The 19,584-nt window shown below is 41.0% G+C and overlaps 2 protein-coding genes across 3 annotated transcripts in view; one reads left to right on the forward strand and one right to left on the reverse strand.

The window, feature by feature from the left end:
• The window catches only part of LOC115359046 (dedicator of cytokinesis protein 3-like), a 260,901-nt gene that overhangs the window by 216,904 nt on the left and 24,413 nt on the right, over positions 1-19,584 (forward strand). For both annotated transcript variants that reach the window (XM_030051275.1, XM_030051277.1), the window contains exons 22-30: positions 636-717; positions 4,206-4,376; positions 9,103-9,295; positions 10,219-10,346; positions 10,504-10,650; positions 11,723-11,821; positions 14,740-14,834; positions 15,026-15,101; positions 17,558-17,658. In XM_030051275.1, coding sequence (XP_029907135.1) covers positions 636-717; positions 4,206-4,376; positions 9,103-9,295; positions 10,219-10,346; positions 10,504-10,650; positions 11,723-11,821; positions 14,740-14,834; positions 15,026-15,101; positions 17,558-17,658 — 1,092 coding nt within the window. The remainder of the gene's footprint in view (positions 1-635; positions 718-4,205; positions 4,377-9,102; positions 9,296-10,218; positions 10,347-10,503; positions 10,651-11,722; positions 11,822-14,739; positions 14,835-15,025; positions 15,102-17,557; positions 17,659-19,584) is intronic.
• The window catches only part of LOC115359048 (uncharacterized), a 44,139-nt gene continuing 42,135 nt past the window's right edge, over positions 17,581-19,584 (reverse strand). Inside the window, exon 4 of the mRNA XM_030051281.1 lies at positions 17,581-17,630. Within this exon, the coding sequence (XP_029907141.1) occupies positions 17,609-17,630 (22 nt within the window). The 3' untranslated portion in view covers positions 17,581-17,608. The remainder of the gene's footprint in view (positions 17,631-19,584) is intronic.

Here is a 19,584-nt window from a genome sequence, read left to right on the forward strand (position 1 = left end):
GCAGCAACATTGTTAAAGAGTGCAGGTCTCTGTGTTTTGTGAGAAGGCAGCATGCATGAATGGTTGTGCTTAATTAATTGACACTCTGAATGATCTCTAAAGTGGCAAAACAGTGTTTTAAGAACCAAACCAAACTCAAAGTGTTATGTCAGTATTACTCATGGAGTTTTTATCACAGTGTGCCATAATGGCACAAATATTGTGAAACATTTTGGACCACCAGACCAACAGATGGACTTGCTGCTGGTTGTGACTACAAATTGAAGTCCATGTTTGCTGTAAAATGTGATAAGAAAACATCATACATGGTACTTTAAGCTGTAGCGTGAATGCAGCCTGAGAATCAGCCCTTGGTAGCACTGAATACCACAGAATAATATCCCTGAATATCTTGATTATGTTTACTGATGGTCTTACATCACAGGCATATCCAAAAACGGGGCTTTATAGTGATATGCAGCTGTGCCATGTGGCTCAAATATTCAAGTCTTACATATCATATCAGTTAATGTAGTGGGTTAAAGCATTTAATGTTTAATTTGTTTTGTCTGTGTGTGTGTGTGTGTGTGTGTGTGTGTGTGTGTGTGTGTGTGTGTGTGTGTGTGTGTGTGGTTGTTATGTGTTGATTTTTCCAGAGAGCTAATCCGCTGCCTGAAGTGGTACATGGACCGCTCTGCTGAGGTTGTCAGACAGGATCACATTCAAGAGGCCATGAGGGTAAGAGCCAAACGCCAGAAATTTCCATCCGAACAAGTCATTTAGTCTCATAATCAGCATTAAAAATCTTGTTTTTCTAAAAACAAGTGAGAAAAATATGACAGTGAGATTAGATAATCCCACTTGTTTCCAGTGTAGTTTCAAATGTTTTTGTTAACAAGTATAAATCTGTTGAAGTAAGGCAGATCAGCCCACTGGGATCAAGTTGAAAGTATTTCGCACAAAACATATGTCAGTTAAAATGTATTCAGTGTCAATATACAGTAAGACTTATCACTATACCACTGTTTGAGTGAGTGAGTGATTCATGAATGACTTCCTGTTATTCAAAGAGCAAGGCCACTTGTTGCATCAGTGTTCCACTGAAGGCCTAGAGACTGGTCGTCAGTTTTTCAACAAGAAGCTGGCTGCATTAATTCACAATTGCATCAGTGCTGTAGGAAAAAGAATAGCTGTACCATTTCAAGTGAACATACCAAATGTACTGCATGTGGCAGACAAACTACTCAGCATGCTGAAATATTCACTCAAACATTACTCTAATGGGCCACACTGCTATGTAAAACTGAGCTGTGTGAATTATTGAGGATTGTTCTTACTTGGGGAGTGGCAGTCTTTGGATTCAGATACAGGGAGGATGGTAGGTGCACTAAGGGAAGCTTTTATTTGTCCATGTCCACCGGGTGTTTGCCTTTATTTGTCTTTTTGATCTGTTTGTATAAGTACATGATTTGGCTAAATGAAGATTTGAGAAATATACAGTACAGGCCAAAAGTTTGGACACACCTTCTCATTCAATGCGTTTTCTTTATTTTCATGACTATTTACATTGTAGATTCTCACTGAAGGCATCAAAACTATGAATGAACACATGTGGAGTAATGTACTTAACAAAAAAAGGTGAAATAACTGAAAACATGTTTTATATTCTAGTTTCTTCAAAATAGCCACCCTTTGCTCTGATTACTGCTTTGCACACTCTTGGCATTCTCTCGATGAGCTTCAAGAGGTAGTCACCTGAAATGGTTTCCCAACAGTCTTGAAGGAGTTCCCAGAGGTGTTTAACATTTGTTGGCCCCTTTGCCTTCACTCTGCGGTCCAGCTCACCCCAAACCATCTGGATTGGGTTCAGGTCCGCTGACTGTGGAGGCCAGGTCATCTGCCGCAGCACTCCATCACTCTCCTTCTTGGTCAAATAGCCCTTACACAGCCTGGAGGTGTGTTTGGGGTCATTGTCCTGTTGAAAAATAAATGATCGTCCAACTAAACGCAAACCGGATGGGATGGCATGTCGCTGCAGGATTCTGTGTTGCCATGTTGGTTCAGTGTGCCTTCAATTTTGAATAAATCCCCAACAGTGTCACCAGCAAAACACCCCCATACCATCACACCTCCTCCTCCATGCTTCACAGTGGGAACCAGGCATGTGCCTTATCAGGGTTAATTAGTGGAATTTCTTGCTTTATCAATGGGGTTGGGAGCATAAGTTGTGTTGTGCAGAAGTCAGGTTACTACACAGCCGACAGCCCTATTGGACAACTGTTAAAATTCATATTATGGCAAGAACCAATCAGCTAACTAAAGAAAAAAGAGTGGCCATCATTACTTTAAGAAATGAAGGTCAGTCAGTCCGGAAAATTGCAAAAACTTTAAATGTGTCCCCAAGTGGGGTCGCAAAAACCATCAAGCGCTACAACGAAACTGGCACACATGAGGACCGACCCAGGAAAGGAAGACCAAGAGTCACCTCTGCTTCTGAGGACAAGTTCATCCGAGTCACCAGCCTCAGAAATCGCAAGTTAACAGCAGCTCAGATCAGAGACCAGATAAATGCCACACAGAGTTCTAGCAGCAGACCCATCTCTAGAACAACTGTTAAGAGGAGACTGCGCCAATCAGGCCTTCATGGTCAAATAGCTGCTAGGAAACCACTGCTAAGGAGAGGCAACAAGCAGAAGAGATTTGTTTGGGCCAAGAAACACAAGGAATGGACATTAGACCAGTGGAAATCTGTGCTTTGGTCTGATGAGTCCAGATTTGAGATCTTTGGTTCCAACCGCCGTGTCTTTGTGAGACGCAGAAAAGGTGATCGGATGGATTCCACATGCCTGGTTCCCACTGTGCAGCATGGAGGAGGAGGTGTGATGGTGTGGGGGTGTTTTGCTGGTGACACTGTTGGGGATTTATTCAAAATTGCAGGCACACTGAACCAGCATGGCTACCACAGCATCCTGCAGCGACAGGCCATCCCATCCGGTTTGCGTTTAGTTGGACGATCATTTATTTTTCAACAGGACAATGAGCCCAAACACACCTCCAGGCTGTGTAAGGGCTATTTGACCAAGAAGGAGAGTGATGGAGTGCTGCGGCAGATGACCTGGCCTCCACAGTCACCGGACCTGAACCTAATCTAGATGGTTTGGGGTGAGCTGGACCGCAGAGTGAAGGCAAATGGGCCAACAAGTGCTAAACACCTCTGGGAACTCCTTCAAGACTGTTGGAAAACCATTTCAGGTGACTACCTCTTGAAGCTCATGGAGAGAATACCAAGAGTGTGCAAAGCAGTAATCAAAGGGTGGCTATTTTGAAGAAACTAGAATATAAAACATGTTTTCAGTTATTTCACCTTTTTTTGTTAAGTACATAACTCCACATGTGTTCATTCATAGTTTTGATTCCTTCAGTTAGAATCTACAATGTAAATAGTCATGAAAATAAAGAAAACGCATTGAATGAGAAGGTGTGTCCAAACTTTTGGCCTGTACTGTACATACTTTCCAAAAAATGTGAAATCTTTAGGAATTCTTAAAAAAAAAACTTAAGTCAAGGTAGGAAACAGGAAACATTCATCTCCACAAAGATGACAAGTAATTTGCTTGCCAAATATGATAAATCCACTGTAATTCCCTCCACCAGTTGAGTTGGACAGGGGGTTATGTCTACCCCCCTGAAGAACTGATTTACTTTTCAGATTCATTGACCAAAAGGATGTGTTCCAGTGGCTGTGGTTATGTTTTGGAGAATATCCAACATGTGATGTTGACATATCTTAACAGCTGCATAGTGTTGATAGAGATATGTGCTCTACTTAGTGCTTTCTGGTTATTATTGCTGTCTTGAGAAACTGATTTACAGAGAAGATGAAACAAAGATAATAAAATTAAGGTTATGGTACAGAAAAATAAAAAAGACAGAAAAACATATCAACCAAAGCCAATAAAAATTCATAAAAGTCAAAATAATAGAGCAAAGACGAATCAAAGTGAGTCACAGAATGATAAAAATAAAGTGTGAACAGTAAAAAGCACAACAGGACAGTGAAGTAAATAATTATGAAAAAGGACTTCCTACAAATAGAAAGTTTTACACAACATACAGTATATGTTTTTCATATTTATATACTTGTTTCTCTCTCTCTCTCCATCTTTCACACACACACACACACACACATACACACACGCACACACACAAACACATTGTGCGCCCAGGCCCTGGAGTATCTGTTTAAGTTCATCGTCCAGTCTCGTATCCTTTACTCTCGGGCGACCTGCGGTATGGAGGAGGATCAGTTTCGCACCAGCATCCAAGAACTCTTCCAGTCCATCCGCTTTGTCCTGAGCCTGGACAGCCGCAACTCAGAGACCCTCATCTTCACACAGGTGAGGACACACACGCACACATACACACACGCTCAGATTTTATTTTTTGGATCATTCATACTAAACATTAAATGTCTATATCATTGTGACTTTTTGATGTGCTTCCCTATATCATCAATCTATTTCTCCACAGCTGAAGAGGTTTCTGTAGCATGTCTTATCTTCAGTGTTAATAAATTTCCTCTTTGCTTTTATGACGTCTAATCCCATGGTGATGATATTATCTTTGCTTGCAGTGTAGATAGATGTCCCATCTGCTTTCAAAAGAGTTAATCCCGATGCAGTGTATTGTCTTATCTTGTAGTTTGGATGAATTCCCTCTCTGCTTTAATCGCAATTATTCTCAAGACTGTTATTTGTAGTAATCTAGTTTCCCCATCTAATTTCTCGTCACTTTAACTTGATTCTGTCTCCTTTATTTATCCCTCTCTGTTCGTACCTTGGATCTTTCCTTCACTTTTTCCTCTCTTTGCCAATCTCTGCCGTCCCACAATACTTTGCTCCACCTTTTGGGTCCCTATCATTCCTCCACACCCCAGCCTTGTCCTGCCCCAGCCCAAGCCCCAGGCATTGGTGCTGGGCCTCCCGCTCCCTTAGCCCCCACCCCTGGCCAGGCCCCACCCCAACCCCCTGCCCCAGGACAGGCCCCCGGTAGCGGGCAGGCCAGCTGCACTCAGGCTTGGAGCGCCAACGCTCTGAGGCCGTCTCCTCTGTCAGTAAGTAGATGTCAGAGTGACATCACACCTTTCCCTTGTGTGAAGTGTGAACACAAAGCTCAGAGTCCTCACTCGTCACACGTCTGTAAGCCTAACCTCACACACACACGCCCTGACTGCTTTCTGCACACAGACACACACATAACTTTAACTTCCTACAGAAACCGCTTACTGATACATCCATTACCACACACCGCCATCCCACATCTCACACCCCTGTAACCAGACTGAGAGTACAGTTGTGATATACTAGAATTTCCGGATTAAGAACAAATCCTTTCCGCAGCCACTTCCTCCCCAAACCATCAGCCTGTCACAAGTCACAACCCACCACCCCAAATACTCAGTCAAACCCTAAAGGATGGATTTTTAGTCACGCTTAAATAATAAATAAATCTGCTTTCTTGCTCTTCCTGTGTTGTGGTTTCTCATCATGATTCAGCAAAAGTCAGAGTGGCTTGGAACTCATAAACCCCATTCAAGGAGTAGGCCTCACAGTGCTGGACAAACTCATGCATATGTAAACTATAGAGTACACACTTAATTACTTGTAGGCAATGACATGCAAATCGAGACTGCTCCTAGTTCACTAATGCTTTACAACACTGATTGTAGTAAGTTGAACATCCTTTGAAAGGCAGTGTAGAGACTTTTTGCAGTGTTTAGTCACTGAGAATGTCTGCTATCACATCTGCAAAACGCAAGTATTGTCATAAGGCCTTTGTGCTGGTCGAAGTGGTTTCTGTGTATGACGGCTTTCTCAGCAACCAAAAATAAAAACACTTCCTGTTGGAGTGGCAGAGATAGTGGCAGTTGTTAAAAAAAAGGCCCTATGTGAACATGGCTTAAGGCATGCAGGAGAGGTGGTTTTCATTTTTGAATCTCAAATAAATTCAGATAGCCCAGCAGTTATAAAGGCCACTTTAGTAGCCCTTGTAATTAATAATTACAAAAAGGTTCTGTCATGACTTGTTTGTGCCCCAACTGGATTTGCACATATATATATATATATATATATATATATATATATATATATATATATATATATATATATGAAGATTTGAGAAATATACATACTTTCCACACATATATATATATATATACAGTACAGGCCAAAAGTTTGGACACACCTTCTCATTCAATGCGTTTTCTTTATTTTCATGACTATTTACATTGTAGATTCTCACTGAAGGAATCAAAACTATGAATGAACACGTGGAATTATGTACTTAACAAAAAAAGGTGAAATAACTGAAAACATGTTTTATATTCTAGTTTCTTCAAAATAGCCACCCTTTGCTCTGATTACTGCTTTGCACACTCTTGGCATTCTCTCCATGAGCTTCAAGAGGTAGTCACCTGAAATGGTTTTCACTTCACAGGTGTGCCTTATCAGGGTTAATTAGTGGAATTTCTTGCTTTATCAATGGGGTTGGGACCATCAGTTGTGTTGTGCAGAAGTCAGGTTACTACACAGCCGACAGCCCTATTGGACAACTGTTAAAATTCATATTATGGCAAGAACCAATCAGCTAACTAAAGAAAAACGAGTGGCCATCATTACTTTAAGAAATGAAGGTCAGTCAGTCCGGAAAATTGCAAAAACTTTAAATGTGTCCCCAAGTGGAATCGCAAAAACCATCAAGCGCTACAACAAAACTGGCACACATGAGGACCGACCCAGGAAAGGAAGCAGCAGTTAAGAGGAGACTGCGCCAATCAGGCCTTCATGGTCAAATAGCTGCTAGGAAACCACTGCTAAGGAGAGGCAACAAGCAGAAGAGATTTGTTTGGGCCAAGAAACACAAGGAATGGACATTAGACCAGTGGAAATCTGTGCTTTGGTCTGATGAGTCCAAATTTGAGATCTTTGGTTCCAACCGCCGTGTCTTTGTGAGACGCAGAAAAGGTGAACGGATGGATTCCACATGCCTGGTTCCCACTGTGAAGCATGGAGGAGGAGGTGTGATGGTGTGGGGGTGTTTTGCTGGTGACACTGTTGGGGATTTATTCAAAATTGAAGGCACACTGAACCAACATGGCAACACAGAATCCTGCAGCGACATGCCATCCCATCCGGTTTGCGTTTAGTTGGACGATCATTTATTTTTCAACGGGACAATGACCCCAAACACACCTCCAGGCTGTGTAAGGGCTATTTGACCAAGAAGGAGAGTGATGGAGTGCTGCGGCAGATGACCTGGCCTCCACAGTCACCGGACCTGAACCCAATCCAGATGGTTTGGGGTGAGCTGGACCGCAGAGTGAAGGCAAAGGGGCCAACAAATGTTAAACACCTCTGGGAACTCCTTCAAGACTGTTGGGAAACCATTTCAGGTGACTACCTCTTGAAGCTCATCGAGAGAATGCCAAGAGTGTGCACAGCAGTAATCAGAGCAAAGGGTGGCTATTTTGAAGAAACTAGAATATAAAACATGTTTTCAGTTATTTCACCTTTTTTTGTTAAGTACATAACTCCACGTGTTCATTCATAGTTTTGATTCCTTCAGTTTGAATCTACAATGTAAATAGTCATGAAAATAAAGAAAACGCATTGAATGAGAAGGTGTGTCCTAACTTTTGGCCTGTACTGTATATATATACATATATGTGTGTGTGTGTGTGTGTGTGAATTATATATAAAAAAAAAAAAAAAAAAAAATCATCATGTATTACCTTCCACAATCCAGAGGCCTCTGTTTTGATTACGATTAACATCCGTTTTACCAAAGCACAAGCACAACCCAGAAACCGCAACAAGAAAGTTTTTGTTTAACCACTGAAACTATAACTGTAATGATCTGGTGCACCTTTCCCCGATGAGTTCTGCTACTTTGCTTGGATTTTGACTCAGCCACTCTCCCTTTTCTTGTTGTGTTGTGTGTCTTTGTCAGTATGTGGTGATTTGGTTATGAATTCACCTCTCACACTATATCATTTTTGTGGGTCCTTTCCTAACATGTTGCCTCTTAACATTTTCTCCTGTTTTCCAGAACGCTCTTTGTCATTTGCCCTCAGTCTTATTCAATAATTTGGTTTGGATTCTTTTCACATTTTCTTCAGTCATTCCATTGTGTGCTTTTGAGATGTTTCACAACCAAATGAGGAGTTGTATTCCATAGATTCCATATCCTCTTATAGAGGATCCAGTCTATATAAAGTCTATATTATGACCTTTTTTTTTTTTTTTCAAACGTGTAATAATTTATTTGAAATTTCACTTTCAGTACATTGTTTTTTGTGTTAGTCGGTGTCACTTTTATCAAAGGCCATCTCAGTTTGAGTGAAATATTCAAACCCAAGATGCTGTGCCACAGAAAATATCTAGATGTCTTAAGCATTACTTAGAGACATTTACCTGTAATTCACCAGGGCATATTTGGGACCTTTGGAAACTTTGGGATCTCCACTAGAACTTAAAATAAAGTTCTGTGGGTTTTTCCAAAGCTCAGCTGCACAACATGCAATTGTGATAACAAGAAGAATCAAGGTTCTAAAAATCTAAAATGAGAAAACTGACATTTTAAAATCTTACACATGTTGATCACTGATCTAAAGATACCTCATGAAATGCTGTCAAAGCCCACATAATATAAGGCCTGCTGAACATGAAGTCAATTTATATGAAATCTGAACAAATTGTTGTCAGGTATGAATGATTTTTCCACTGTATTGCAAAATGGAAAAACAGTTTTTTGGAATTAAACCCTTCATTTGGTCCTCACTACCTTTTTTTTAAGCTCCACTCTCACAACTGCTGTATTCTGTGCTGCCATTTGAGCTCCTTTGACTCACATCACTCCACCGCAAACACAAACTAAATCGCTTTAGCCCTCTATTACTTTGTCTGATTCTCTCTCCTCTCTCTGAGTCACTCCTTCCTCCTTTCTTCACCACTTCCTCTTACTTCTGCATTTCTCCTTTATCTCTTCCCTCTCCATCCTCCTCTACTTCTCCTGTTTTCCCTTTTGTCTTCACTGACCCTCTCTTCCCTCTCTCCTCCTCCACAGGCCGCTCTGTTGAATTCCTTCCCGGCCATCTTTGATGAACTGCTGCAGATGTTCACGGTTCAGGAAGTGGCAGAGTTTGTGCGCGGCACCCTGGGCAGCATGCCATCCACCGTGCACATAGGACAATCCATGGACGTTGTCAAACTGCAGTCCATAGCTCGAACTGTGGACAGCAGGCTCTTCTCTTTTCCAGGTAGAGGTTTTGAAAAAAGTATGTACTGGTTTCTCACCTGATTTCTCTTCCTTTGCTCCAGGGGATTTCAAACTGACACTGTGGGCCTCCTGTCAGACAAAGAGACAAAGCCTAGAAAAAGGTGTCCCTTGTCTCTTGAATGTCTTTGTGAACAAGTAGGAGCTACGTGATCCCATAAACATTGGGGAATGAAATATCTGGGAAAAGCATAATAATTGCAGTTAAAAAGACGAATTCCATAGGCATCTACTTTTTCTGACTATGGCAGGCAATAGAAATTATTTTATTAGAAATTAAATGTTTTGGCTCTCTCACTTTTAAAACCTCTGCTTTATTGTAATAAATGAACATGTCATGTGTGTGTGTGAAAAATTAAAGAGTCAGACAGTTATCCATCCGAATGTCACCTCAGTATACCCAAAGGCCCAAAGTTTTTCTCATCACACAGTGGGCTGCAACTTGCATGCCATTTAGGAACTACTGTGTTTATCTACTTCAAAAACTGCTGTGATTACCAGAAAACATCTGACATTTAATGACATTTAATAACTGTTACTGATTTAAAACACAAGACTTATTGGATACTTCCATCCTTGCTCATGAGATGGTAGGTTACTGCCGTTTAATTAAAGTAGGTGTGAACCCTCCAGTTTGCATTGTGTCTTATGGATTTTTAGTTGCTTTAAAGGCTTTTTTGCTCAAATGAATAATAAACAATATGTTTTCTCCACAATCCTCATCCACAACTGCTCAGATGAAACCCTGAAGGCTGGCAAACCATTCAACATCCTCATGCTAAAAGACAAATCCCAAGTCTTGGCATAACCAAAACCCCTAACCCTAACCCAAATAAGATGAATAATAAGTGTATGTGTATGTGTGTGTGTGTGTGTGTGTGTGTGTGTGTGTGCACGCAACCTCAGAGTCTCGCAGGATCCTGCTTCCAGTGGTCCTCCACCACATCCACCTCCATCTGAGACAGCAGAAAGAGCTGCTCATCTGCTCTGGAATCCTCAGCTCAATATTTTCCATTATCAAGAGCAGCTCGCTGGTAAAACACACACACTCACTTTTCTTCAGCTTTACATCTCCTCTGCTACATTTCGTATCAAAATTCCTCTCTTCTTTTTTTGTTACCTAATTCCTGTCTCCCTTCCCTGCCACACCTCCTTTCTTGTTTTCTCTCACCCCTGTGCCTCTTCCTTCAGGAATCATCGGTGCAGGAGGAAGTGGAAATGATGGTCGAGTCCCTACTGGACGTTCTCCTGCAGACCCTGCTGTCAATCATGAGCAAGAGCCAATCGCAGGAGGCGGTAAGGGGTCAACGCTGTCCGCAGTGCACCGCGGAGATCACTGTTAGTAACTAACAATTCGACTATTTCTACTACGATCACCACTCCACCTTCCGCTGACCCCACCCATCCTGTCCATTTATCCATTCATCATTTCAACTATCCATCTTTCCATCTTCCACCTCCAACCATCTACCCATCATCCATCCCTTCATCTATCCATTCACTTGTCCGTCAGACCAGCTTCCCATGTCGATCCCTTCCTCTCTCACCAACCACCATTCAGTCCTCATCCTCCTCTTCCCATGTGTCCTTGCATACTCATTTTTACTCAAGCTTGCGAGCTCTTCACATCCTGTCTTCGGTATATTCATTTCTACAGGTGTGGTACACAACTTAGAGAAATGACATATAAGCGTCATTAATATGTATAGTCAAAGACAAGAGAAAGATCTGGCTTAGGAAGATATCCTCTATGGCTGGTTTGCACAAACAAGGATTAATCTAACCTAGAAAAAAGTAGGTTCAAAATGAGTAAATCAAATAGATTTTGCACAATTAAAAACTAATTCTGGTTTAGTATTCAGATGCAATCAAGCATCACTGATTTGACCTTTAAATATAGCATTTTAATCATTTTAAAGTTTTCCTGTTTTTTTTTTTTTTGTTTTGTTTTTTTTTACTTTACTGATGACTGACATGTATTTTTTTTCTTGAGGAAAGTTTTGGTACAACAGGATTAAATTTAATCTTGGTTTAGTGTAAAAACTACACTGAGGTTTAAAGAGAGGTTTAAATTTAATCTGCCCTCATTTGAAATCAGTTTGGTTTAAAAATGAATCCTTGTTAGTGCAACACCTATGATTTGATGATCTGTCCCGTCAATGTAGCTCAGTCTCTTGGTGTAGGCAGAATTTTCAGCGGCTTCCTATGTTGGTGTACAGATTAAATATCTAGGAATGTGCATGTGATGTGTTTTAGTTTTTTTAGTGTCCACCATTTGACCGTCATACCACCCTCTTTCCATCTTTGTTACCCTACTGTCTTCCTCTTTTATGTGCACTAATTAGTCATTTGCTTCTTCCTGGTGCCATGTTATTGGCTTACATGTCTATCACTGGTTTCCTATTGGCAGGGAGAGTATGTGTCCTGCCTCCTGTCCCTCCTCCGCCAGATGACAGACGTCCACTTCCAGCACCTCCTGGAAAACTTCCAGAGCAAGGAGGAACTCAAGGTATGGCAAAGTAACATCCTGGGACGTGGTGACCTGCAGGAAGTATGTTCAAGCCATTGTGCCATCAAGCAGCCACCTCACTGAAGTGTCCTTGAGCAAGACCCAGTGTAGTGGTTGTGCTTTAGCTGTTCTGTAGCTGCTGACCTCTGACCTCTTGGAGGAGGCAGCCAAATTTCCATGCAGGACAAGCTGAGTCGTGATCACAGCATCCTGGGTTTGAGTCCAACTTCAGGCTCTTTGCTGCATGTCATCTCCCCTCTCTCTCTCTCTCTTCTGCTTTTACTGTTTTTCTCTACTGTCATTATCAAATAAAGCAGAAATGCCAAAAAACACAATATTTTTTTTATTTTTTTTTTTTAAGAGAGATAGAAAACATGTTCTAGAACAAGGTACTAATTTGTCCTGCTCTGTTTTTAAAATGTAGCTGGCTGGCAAAACGGTGAAAGTAGAGTGTGACTTTGGGAATTACCACCCGCTGTAGCCTCTAAACCAAACGGCCTCGTTAGCTTGGTTCACGATACCATATTGAAATACTGAAATTTTGTGGTATTTCCCCTTAATAATGTAATAGTACTGCCTCAGAGTTATCCCTGAGCCTTAAAATTATGCACCCCTCAAAGTAAGACAGCCTGCATCCTCAGGCGCTCCCAAGTGTGAATAATAGATTTGATGTACAGAATTTGATTTGGTATTTGATATATTTTATTAGCCTCCACGGGGGGGATGTTTCTCTCCAGGCTGCATCTCAGGGTGCATTTTAGGATTCAGTTAACCTGAGTGTATTAACTCAGCGCATGGCAGCCAAATGCATATGAAACCCATGGACTGAACAGGATGGATGCACATATCAAATACCATGTCCTGTGTAAGTTAGGTTTTTAAATTTACACCACTGTGCTACTCTGGAAGACAAACTGGCTCTTGTCCTCAGTATTACACACATATCATCCAATCACAATTGTCTGCTTTATGTGACATCATCACTGAGTACATTATTGGTTCAGCTGACCTTAAGAAACTATCATTAGCTAATGGGGCTAACATGCAATTTTAACGTTAGCCTGCAGCTAGTGATAGCCTGATGAAATATTGTAAAAATGCTGAGCTAACTGACAGTAGCTTCTTAAAGATGGCTAATAATGCCTTCAGTTCTCAGAATTCAGCATCTACACTTGCAGCTCCTGATTTCATGGTAACACATTTTGTTTAACAGTGAGAGGGCTAGTCCAGGAAAAATAAAGCTAGTGATGATACTTTGAACCATAACTGGTGACTACTGTTATTTGGCTGTGGATTTTGACAGTATTTTAGTAGGGTAATGTTAGCTGCCCCTAAGTTAGCAAGTCTGCCGGTGAGCTAACATTAGCTAACAAGGTCAAAGGTACTCACGGGCGTTTCTCAATACCAAGTTCAGACTTGAGAACTTTGAAGTTGGGACTTGGCGAGGTCGACTCGAGAGTACAGACTTGGAGGACAAATGGTCGAACAGCAGCGTACTTGATGACTTCTCCATCGCAACTGTCTTGGCAATATTTAATATAACCAGATATCCTGTAGTGTTTATAATAAAAAAAAAAAAAAGAAAAATGATATAAACACTAATGCCTCCTCCATTTTCGTTAATAAATTACCATTTAATGTGGTGAAACAGGTTTTAGTTATTATGCTGCCCACTGCTTGAAGCAGCTCCCCTGGAAATGAGATATGCCCCAACTGTAGCCACTAAAGACTTTCCCACTGCTTTTATTAATGTGTTTATGGTATAGTCATTTATTCTGTTAATTTAGTATTAAATATGTACAGTATAATATTGTCTGCACTTATTTATTTTATACTTTTGTATTTGAAATCTTGTTTTCTTTTTCCTAATATTTTACCTCTAAAGCACTTTGAATAACCTCTGTGTGTGACAAGGTGCTAATTAATGTCATTAGTAACACCTGTGTGCTGTGTCATGTCAAAATGGCTGCTGTGAAAAAAGGTCTGTTGTTTTTCAGTACATAAATGACCATGAAATGTTATCATCCAAGTAAAACAACTGAAAAAAAAAATCACCATAATCAGAAGTAGAAGATGTTCATGGCACCATATAATTGTGTTATGATACAGAGAATTATACCATTTGTAGGTCTGCTGTCTGTGCGTGCTGCTGTCTGGTCTAGGAAGCAGAGTATTCCTGTGCCATTTTACATGCACATATGGACTTCCATGTTCACATTTTTTATCCTTTATTATCCTGATAAAGTTAAATAGGGCACATTTTACCACAATAGCCTGGAGGCAGTACTTACAGGGGGAATGAGATCTACATGTAGACAGGCATTCACCTCTGGGTACAACCTGTTTGTATCTTGAGTTTCACTCACATGCTGAATACACTTTGACCTTGGTTGAGACGCAGGAAAACGCCTCTTTTGTCAGCTTTTGTTACAGAGTTTTGAACAAATTGGATTTGTGATGATGTAGCCAAGAATTTAAACTAGCATCTTGCAAGCAAGCACCTGTCAACAGCCACCCCCGCTCCCATTTTGTCATTTTTCCCATTAATCTGCCATTATCTGACACACATATCCACTCTAGTGTGTGAAATTTATGTTGCCAGATAAGACTGAGAGACAGTCTGATCTTCACAACTTCACACATTAGGCTTAATTGAACAGTTTATGCCTGAGAAAATCTCCCTTTTTTCACAGCATAATGTCTGGGTCTCTGCTGTCTTTAAGTGTATAAATCATTTGCCACGCTTATCTTTCATTTGATGGATTTTACTCTTTCTTAAATATTGAAAATAACAGGAGACTGATATAAAAGTAGCAATTTGAGAAATTTTCAACTAATGACAGTTTTCACAATCTGGGGGAAAAGTTTGAAAGAAAGCACTCAGACTCTGTTTTTCTCCTCTCCACCTCTCGCTTCAGGAGTTCTTGTTGAAGATTTTATGCGTGTTCAGGAACCTCATGAAGCTCAGCATCTTCCCCCGCGACTGGAATGTCATGAGGCTCCTCACCAGCAAGTACGACACACACGCACACACACACACCCCCAACATAATGATTTTTTAAAGAATCCATGTTCAACCAAATGCTTTATGATTTAAGACGACATGCTTTTTTTTTGTTTGTGACTTTTTGAGTGTGTGTATGTGATTATGAATATTTGTGTGTATGCACATTAATACACCGGTGTGTGTCTCCATCCCTGCAGCATTATCGTGACCACAGCTCAGTATCTGTCTCCTGCTCTGCATAAGAACTTCACAGATGCCGACTTTGACTTCAAGGTTCGTCACTTTGACAGAGTGGCACAGGTCACTGTCACCCACCACATTACACACAGTCATAGAGGCAGGCACACACACACACACACACACACACACACACACACACACAGAGTATGTAAGCATACACAATGGTAGATCTGCGAGGCTCTGAGAGACACCCACATGAGTGCATCACACATTTTGATTTCAGTATGTCTGACTTTGACAACTTTGGTGGTTGCGCATTAGCATGACATACGTTTTTATTACCTATTATTTTATTGCATACACATACATTGCATACACATGTACACACACACAGACACACAAATAATGAATTCATAGTGTGACACTGAGAAAGTGTGAGGTGCATGAAGTACTCAAATTGAATTGAGTGATTGCCTGCTTAGTTATGGCATGGCACACACACACACACACACACACACACACACACACAAAATCACAATCCCATCCAACCAGGCTTGTTGTTCAGAACCCCCAGTGGCTTCCTCCCCAGCGGGCTCGTATCCTGTCCTCAATGAGGCCTGGCACACACACACATTCGTATACTCACAGATATATTATGCTCACCCTCGTGTACACACATTCACATATGTTACATCTCTTTCTCTCTCTACTAGACACGCGCACACACACACACACACACATACACACACACACACACACGCACGCACGCATGCACAGACACTGTCAGTGTTGGACAGATGGCAATGTTAGTAAGAGAGGAGAGAAAAGGAGAAGGAAAAAGGAGAAGAGAGGCTGCTCGAAATGAAGCATCAGCATCCAAAATTGCTGAAATTCAGTGGACCAGTTGGCTTTTGTTTCACATTAACAAAAAAGACTCAACATATGCTTTGTGGCAGATGCTTTTATTCAATGAGCAATAGCCAAAACTGTACAGTTTTAGTGTGGGGACACACTGGAGAAGTATTGGTGTCATTTACACCATCTTTGGCCAGTGAGACAGGGGAGCTCCTGGTTGGTGGCTTGATCTGGACTGTTGGTAGCAGATGTTCTCTGGTAATGTTCAACCTCACTGATCAACTTTCACACTGAGCTGAGATTCCTTGATGTTTACAACTCTTATGTCCGCAGGTCTTGCACAAGTGTGTGGGGATTAATTTACAGTGAAGTTTGAAGTTCTAAAACCTTGTGTGTGTAACTTTGTAGAGTGAGCAAACTTTTACTGAACTCAAAACAATTCAAACAGCACCTACCTGAGATTCAGGACCTCGTCCAAGTTGCTCCCACCCACATGCACGAGGCAGTGGGGGAACAGGAAGTGGCTTGCCAGCTAGCCTTCTCTGTCTCTGTAGCTACGGCACACACTGAGGTGATTGGTTATTTGAGTGGTACCCAGCAGATCTTAACAAATGAGATTACAGCCTCAGAAGCAGTTTGGAAGACCAGATTTTTTTTTCTCAGTGCATTTACTTTTGCCCTCTGTGTATAATGTTGGTTTGTCAAAATGATGAAGAAAAAGTTACCTACAAAAGGTTTAATGTGCATATTGCATATAATGCCTTTTGTATGGTGCAGGTTCTTATAATATTAGAGGGCCTGGTATCAGTGACGTATCAGAAGTCAGCAGGATACTCTCAGATTTATGGCAAAGTGTGTGATTTCTTGTCCTTCCCTATTATTCTAGTGAAGGCAGATCTGTGACTGAGAGACAAGTAAAATCTTTGAAACTGTCATTATATGTTTGATGCACTGCGTTTTTAAATGCTGCTGCCTTGCTCTGCTCATTGAGGTAGACCTGGGATTGAGCTATTCTGTGTCCTCCCACTGATGAAGACAAGGCCATGAAGAACACCTCACTCCCTCAGGCCCTTTGTTCTCCTCTCATTATTAGTAATAGCAGAGATTGGCCTTCAGTCTGCCATCATCACTTCAACAAGACTCACTTTCAGTGACTATAAACATAACACTGAATTTCTTTCAAAGTACTTCTCCACCTCATTATTCACTTTCAGTGGCTGGATCCATATAGCACATATTCACTCACTTAATTCTTACAGCTTCACCGCCATGCACTTTCGATTACTTTGAACTAATTGCAAAGTGTTTCCTCAGACTTAAAACCATTTTAAGTTTTTGCCAAAGATGGCCGCAGGCTGCAGTCGCACAGCAACAGGAGGAGCAGTAATTGGCGGCTTCCTCAAGCTACTTGTGAGCGCTCCTTGCTTAAGAAAGAGGGAAAATTGAACCTCGGGAGACACAAGGCGCTTATTTGCCTGAGAAATACAAGGTCATGAATCATTACAGTGAATCACTGGAGCTCTTAGTTACTTCCTTGAATAACTCATTTTTAACTTTCAGTGACTTATAAAGCTTGGTGTAAAGATATTAAACACACTGTGGGAGAAGGTAGTATTACTCATGTTTATGCTGTTATGTCATTATTTGCCTGTGTTTCTATATGCATGTGTGTGTGTGTGTGTGTGTGAGAGCAGGTGTGGAACTCCTACTTCAGTCTTGCGGTGTTGTACATCAACCAGCCCAGCTTACAGTTGGAAACGCTCAGCCCTGCCAAGAGAAAGAAGGTCTTAGACAAGTAAGAGCGCACACACACACACACACACACACACACACACACACACACACACACACACACACACACACACACACACACGAGATGACTGCCAGCATTTCTTTAACTGCCTTCTTTAGTCTCCAATATGTCGTCTGCAGGAGGTGTGAATCTTTGTCTTAATAAAATTCAATTTGATTCACTAGAGGATGATTTAAGAATGTTTTTTTTAATTATTATTATTATTTATTTTTAGGACATGTCAGTTTTTTAAACCACAATTTGATAAATCATTTTGACTAAGTAACCTTTGAACCTTACCTTTACGTAACCATTAACCACTTAAACTTAAAATTTCTCCTTAAATAGCTTCAAAGTTAGAAAAAAAACAGATAGTCGCATTTATACTATGTATCTGACTGGTGCAACGCTTCATTGAGGCTACATCACGTTTATAATGAATGAAATATCTAAAGCCAAGATGTCATTGAAAGCTGACTACAGCTTTATATCAGATAGAAAATATGTAGATGTTTTGTGCATCATTTAATACATAGCCTATTTCCCTGGAAGTCAGCAGCACATACTTGAAAAAGAAGAAATTAATTTCACTTGATTTAAAATAAATGCTTTAGATATATTAAAATCAAAGTCTTTATGAATGAAATGGGCAGTAATCCTATCCCCCAGTCATCAGCTGTGAGGCCACTTGGTCAGCTTCACAGTGAGATCTCTTCACTTCTTTGTTAACAACTGGCACATCTGACAAACTTTTCACTGCAGAGCTGGTGGCTAGGTGTTGTGGCTGGTTAGGTGTTAATTACAAAAATGTTCTCAGAAATGTACTCAAACTTTGGATTTTAGGTTTGGTGGAGCTAGACATAGTTTATCTCTGTCAGTCATGTTTCTGTGTTGTTGTGGCTGGTGCCTGGTGTAACAGGAAATGGGGTCCGTGCAGAATCTTGCGCCTCCTAGCATTTATCTTATGCAAATTTGCTGTGTTTCTCTAAGAACTGAGAATAAATTGATTCAGTGCACGTCATCTCAGTTGAGGCAGGCATGATCCGTTTATTTTCGATCGATCAATTCATTCAAATCAACATAATTTCAAATTGATTCACGAGATAACTAATGAGTAATTATACCCTCATCGTGTGCTGGTTAAGTGTTGAGAGTCAGAAGTTGAAAGAGCCAGTTTCTCCTCTTTGAAGTGCAGCGCTACAAACTCTGTGACCTACTTTAGAAATCCTCCAGAAACACTTCTTTACCCCAGGAAAGCCCGTTTCCTTTTCCATCCATCTATTGTTTTTCTCTTTATCCCTCAGTCATCTGGCCTTTCCACCTCTCTGTCTCATATTCTTCTTCAAACCCCTTTACATGGTTATATCTTCAAACTACTGGCTGCTAATTATTTTTACATGCTGCCCCTCCACTCACTCCCTCGCAACACATCCTAGGAACAGTTGTCAATCTGTAAAGTGCATCGTTCTGAAATCCAGTTGATTCTATGCTGACGAATCTTTCTGTGTTAACCTTTCTTGCTACCCGACACACACTGTTCTCTCTTTCTTTGTGTGGGAGAGAAGGTCAAGTAAAACTACTAGCTGAGATTCATCATGTTCAAGGAATATATTGAAATGTTATGTGCAGCACTCACTCTCATACCAGTAGAAACACTAGTGAGGTTTGTATGTCAGCATTATACAGCAAGCTAGTTTCTGCAACTGAATGACAGCTTTCCCCAAAACAACTGGACTGAATGGAGACCGCTTATTTAAAGTCCCAAAAAGGGAAAAACATTACCACAGAGTGGGGGTACCCCAGTGGCTCACAGGATAAGAGTGTGTGCCACTTGTTAAGGCTGAGTCCTGATTGCAGCGTCCTGGGTTCAAATCCGACCTCAGGCCATTTGCTGCATGTCATCCCCTCTCTCCCCTAACAGAAATGCTA

Source organism: Myripristis murdjan, chromosome 5, assembly GCF_902150065.1.
Source record: "Myripristis murdjan chromosome 5, fMyrMur1.1, whole genome shotgun sequence".
In the NCBI taxonomy this organism is placed as follows: Eukaryota; Metazoa; Chordata; class Actinopteri; order Holocentriformes; family Holocentridae; genus Myripristis; species Myripristis murdjan.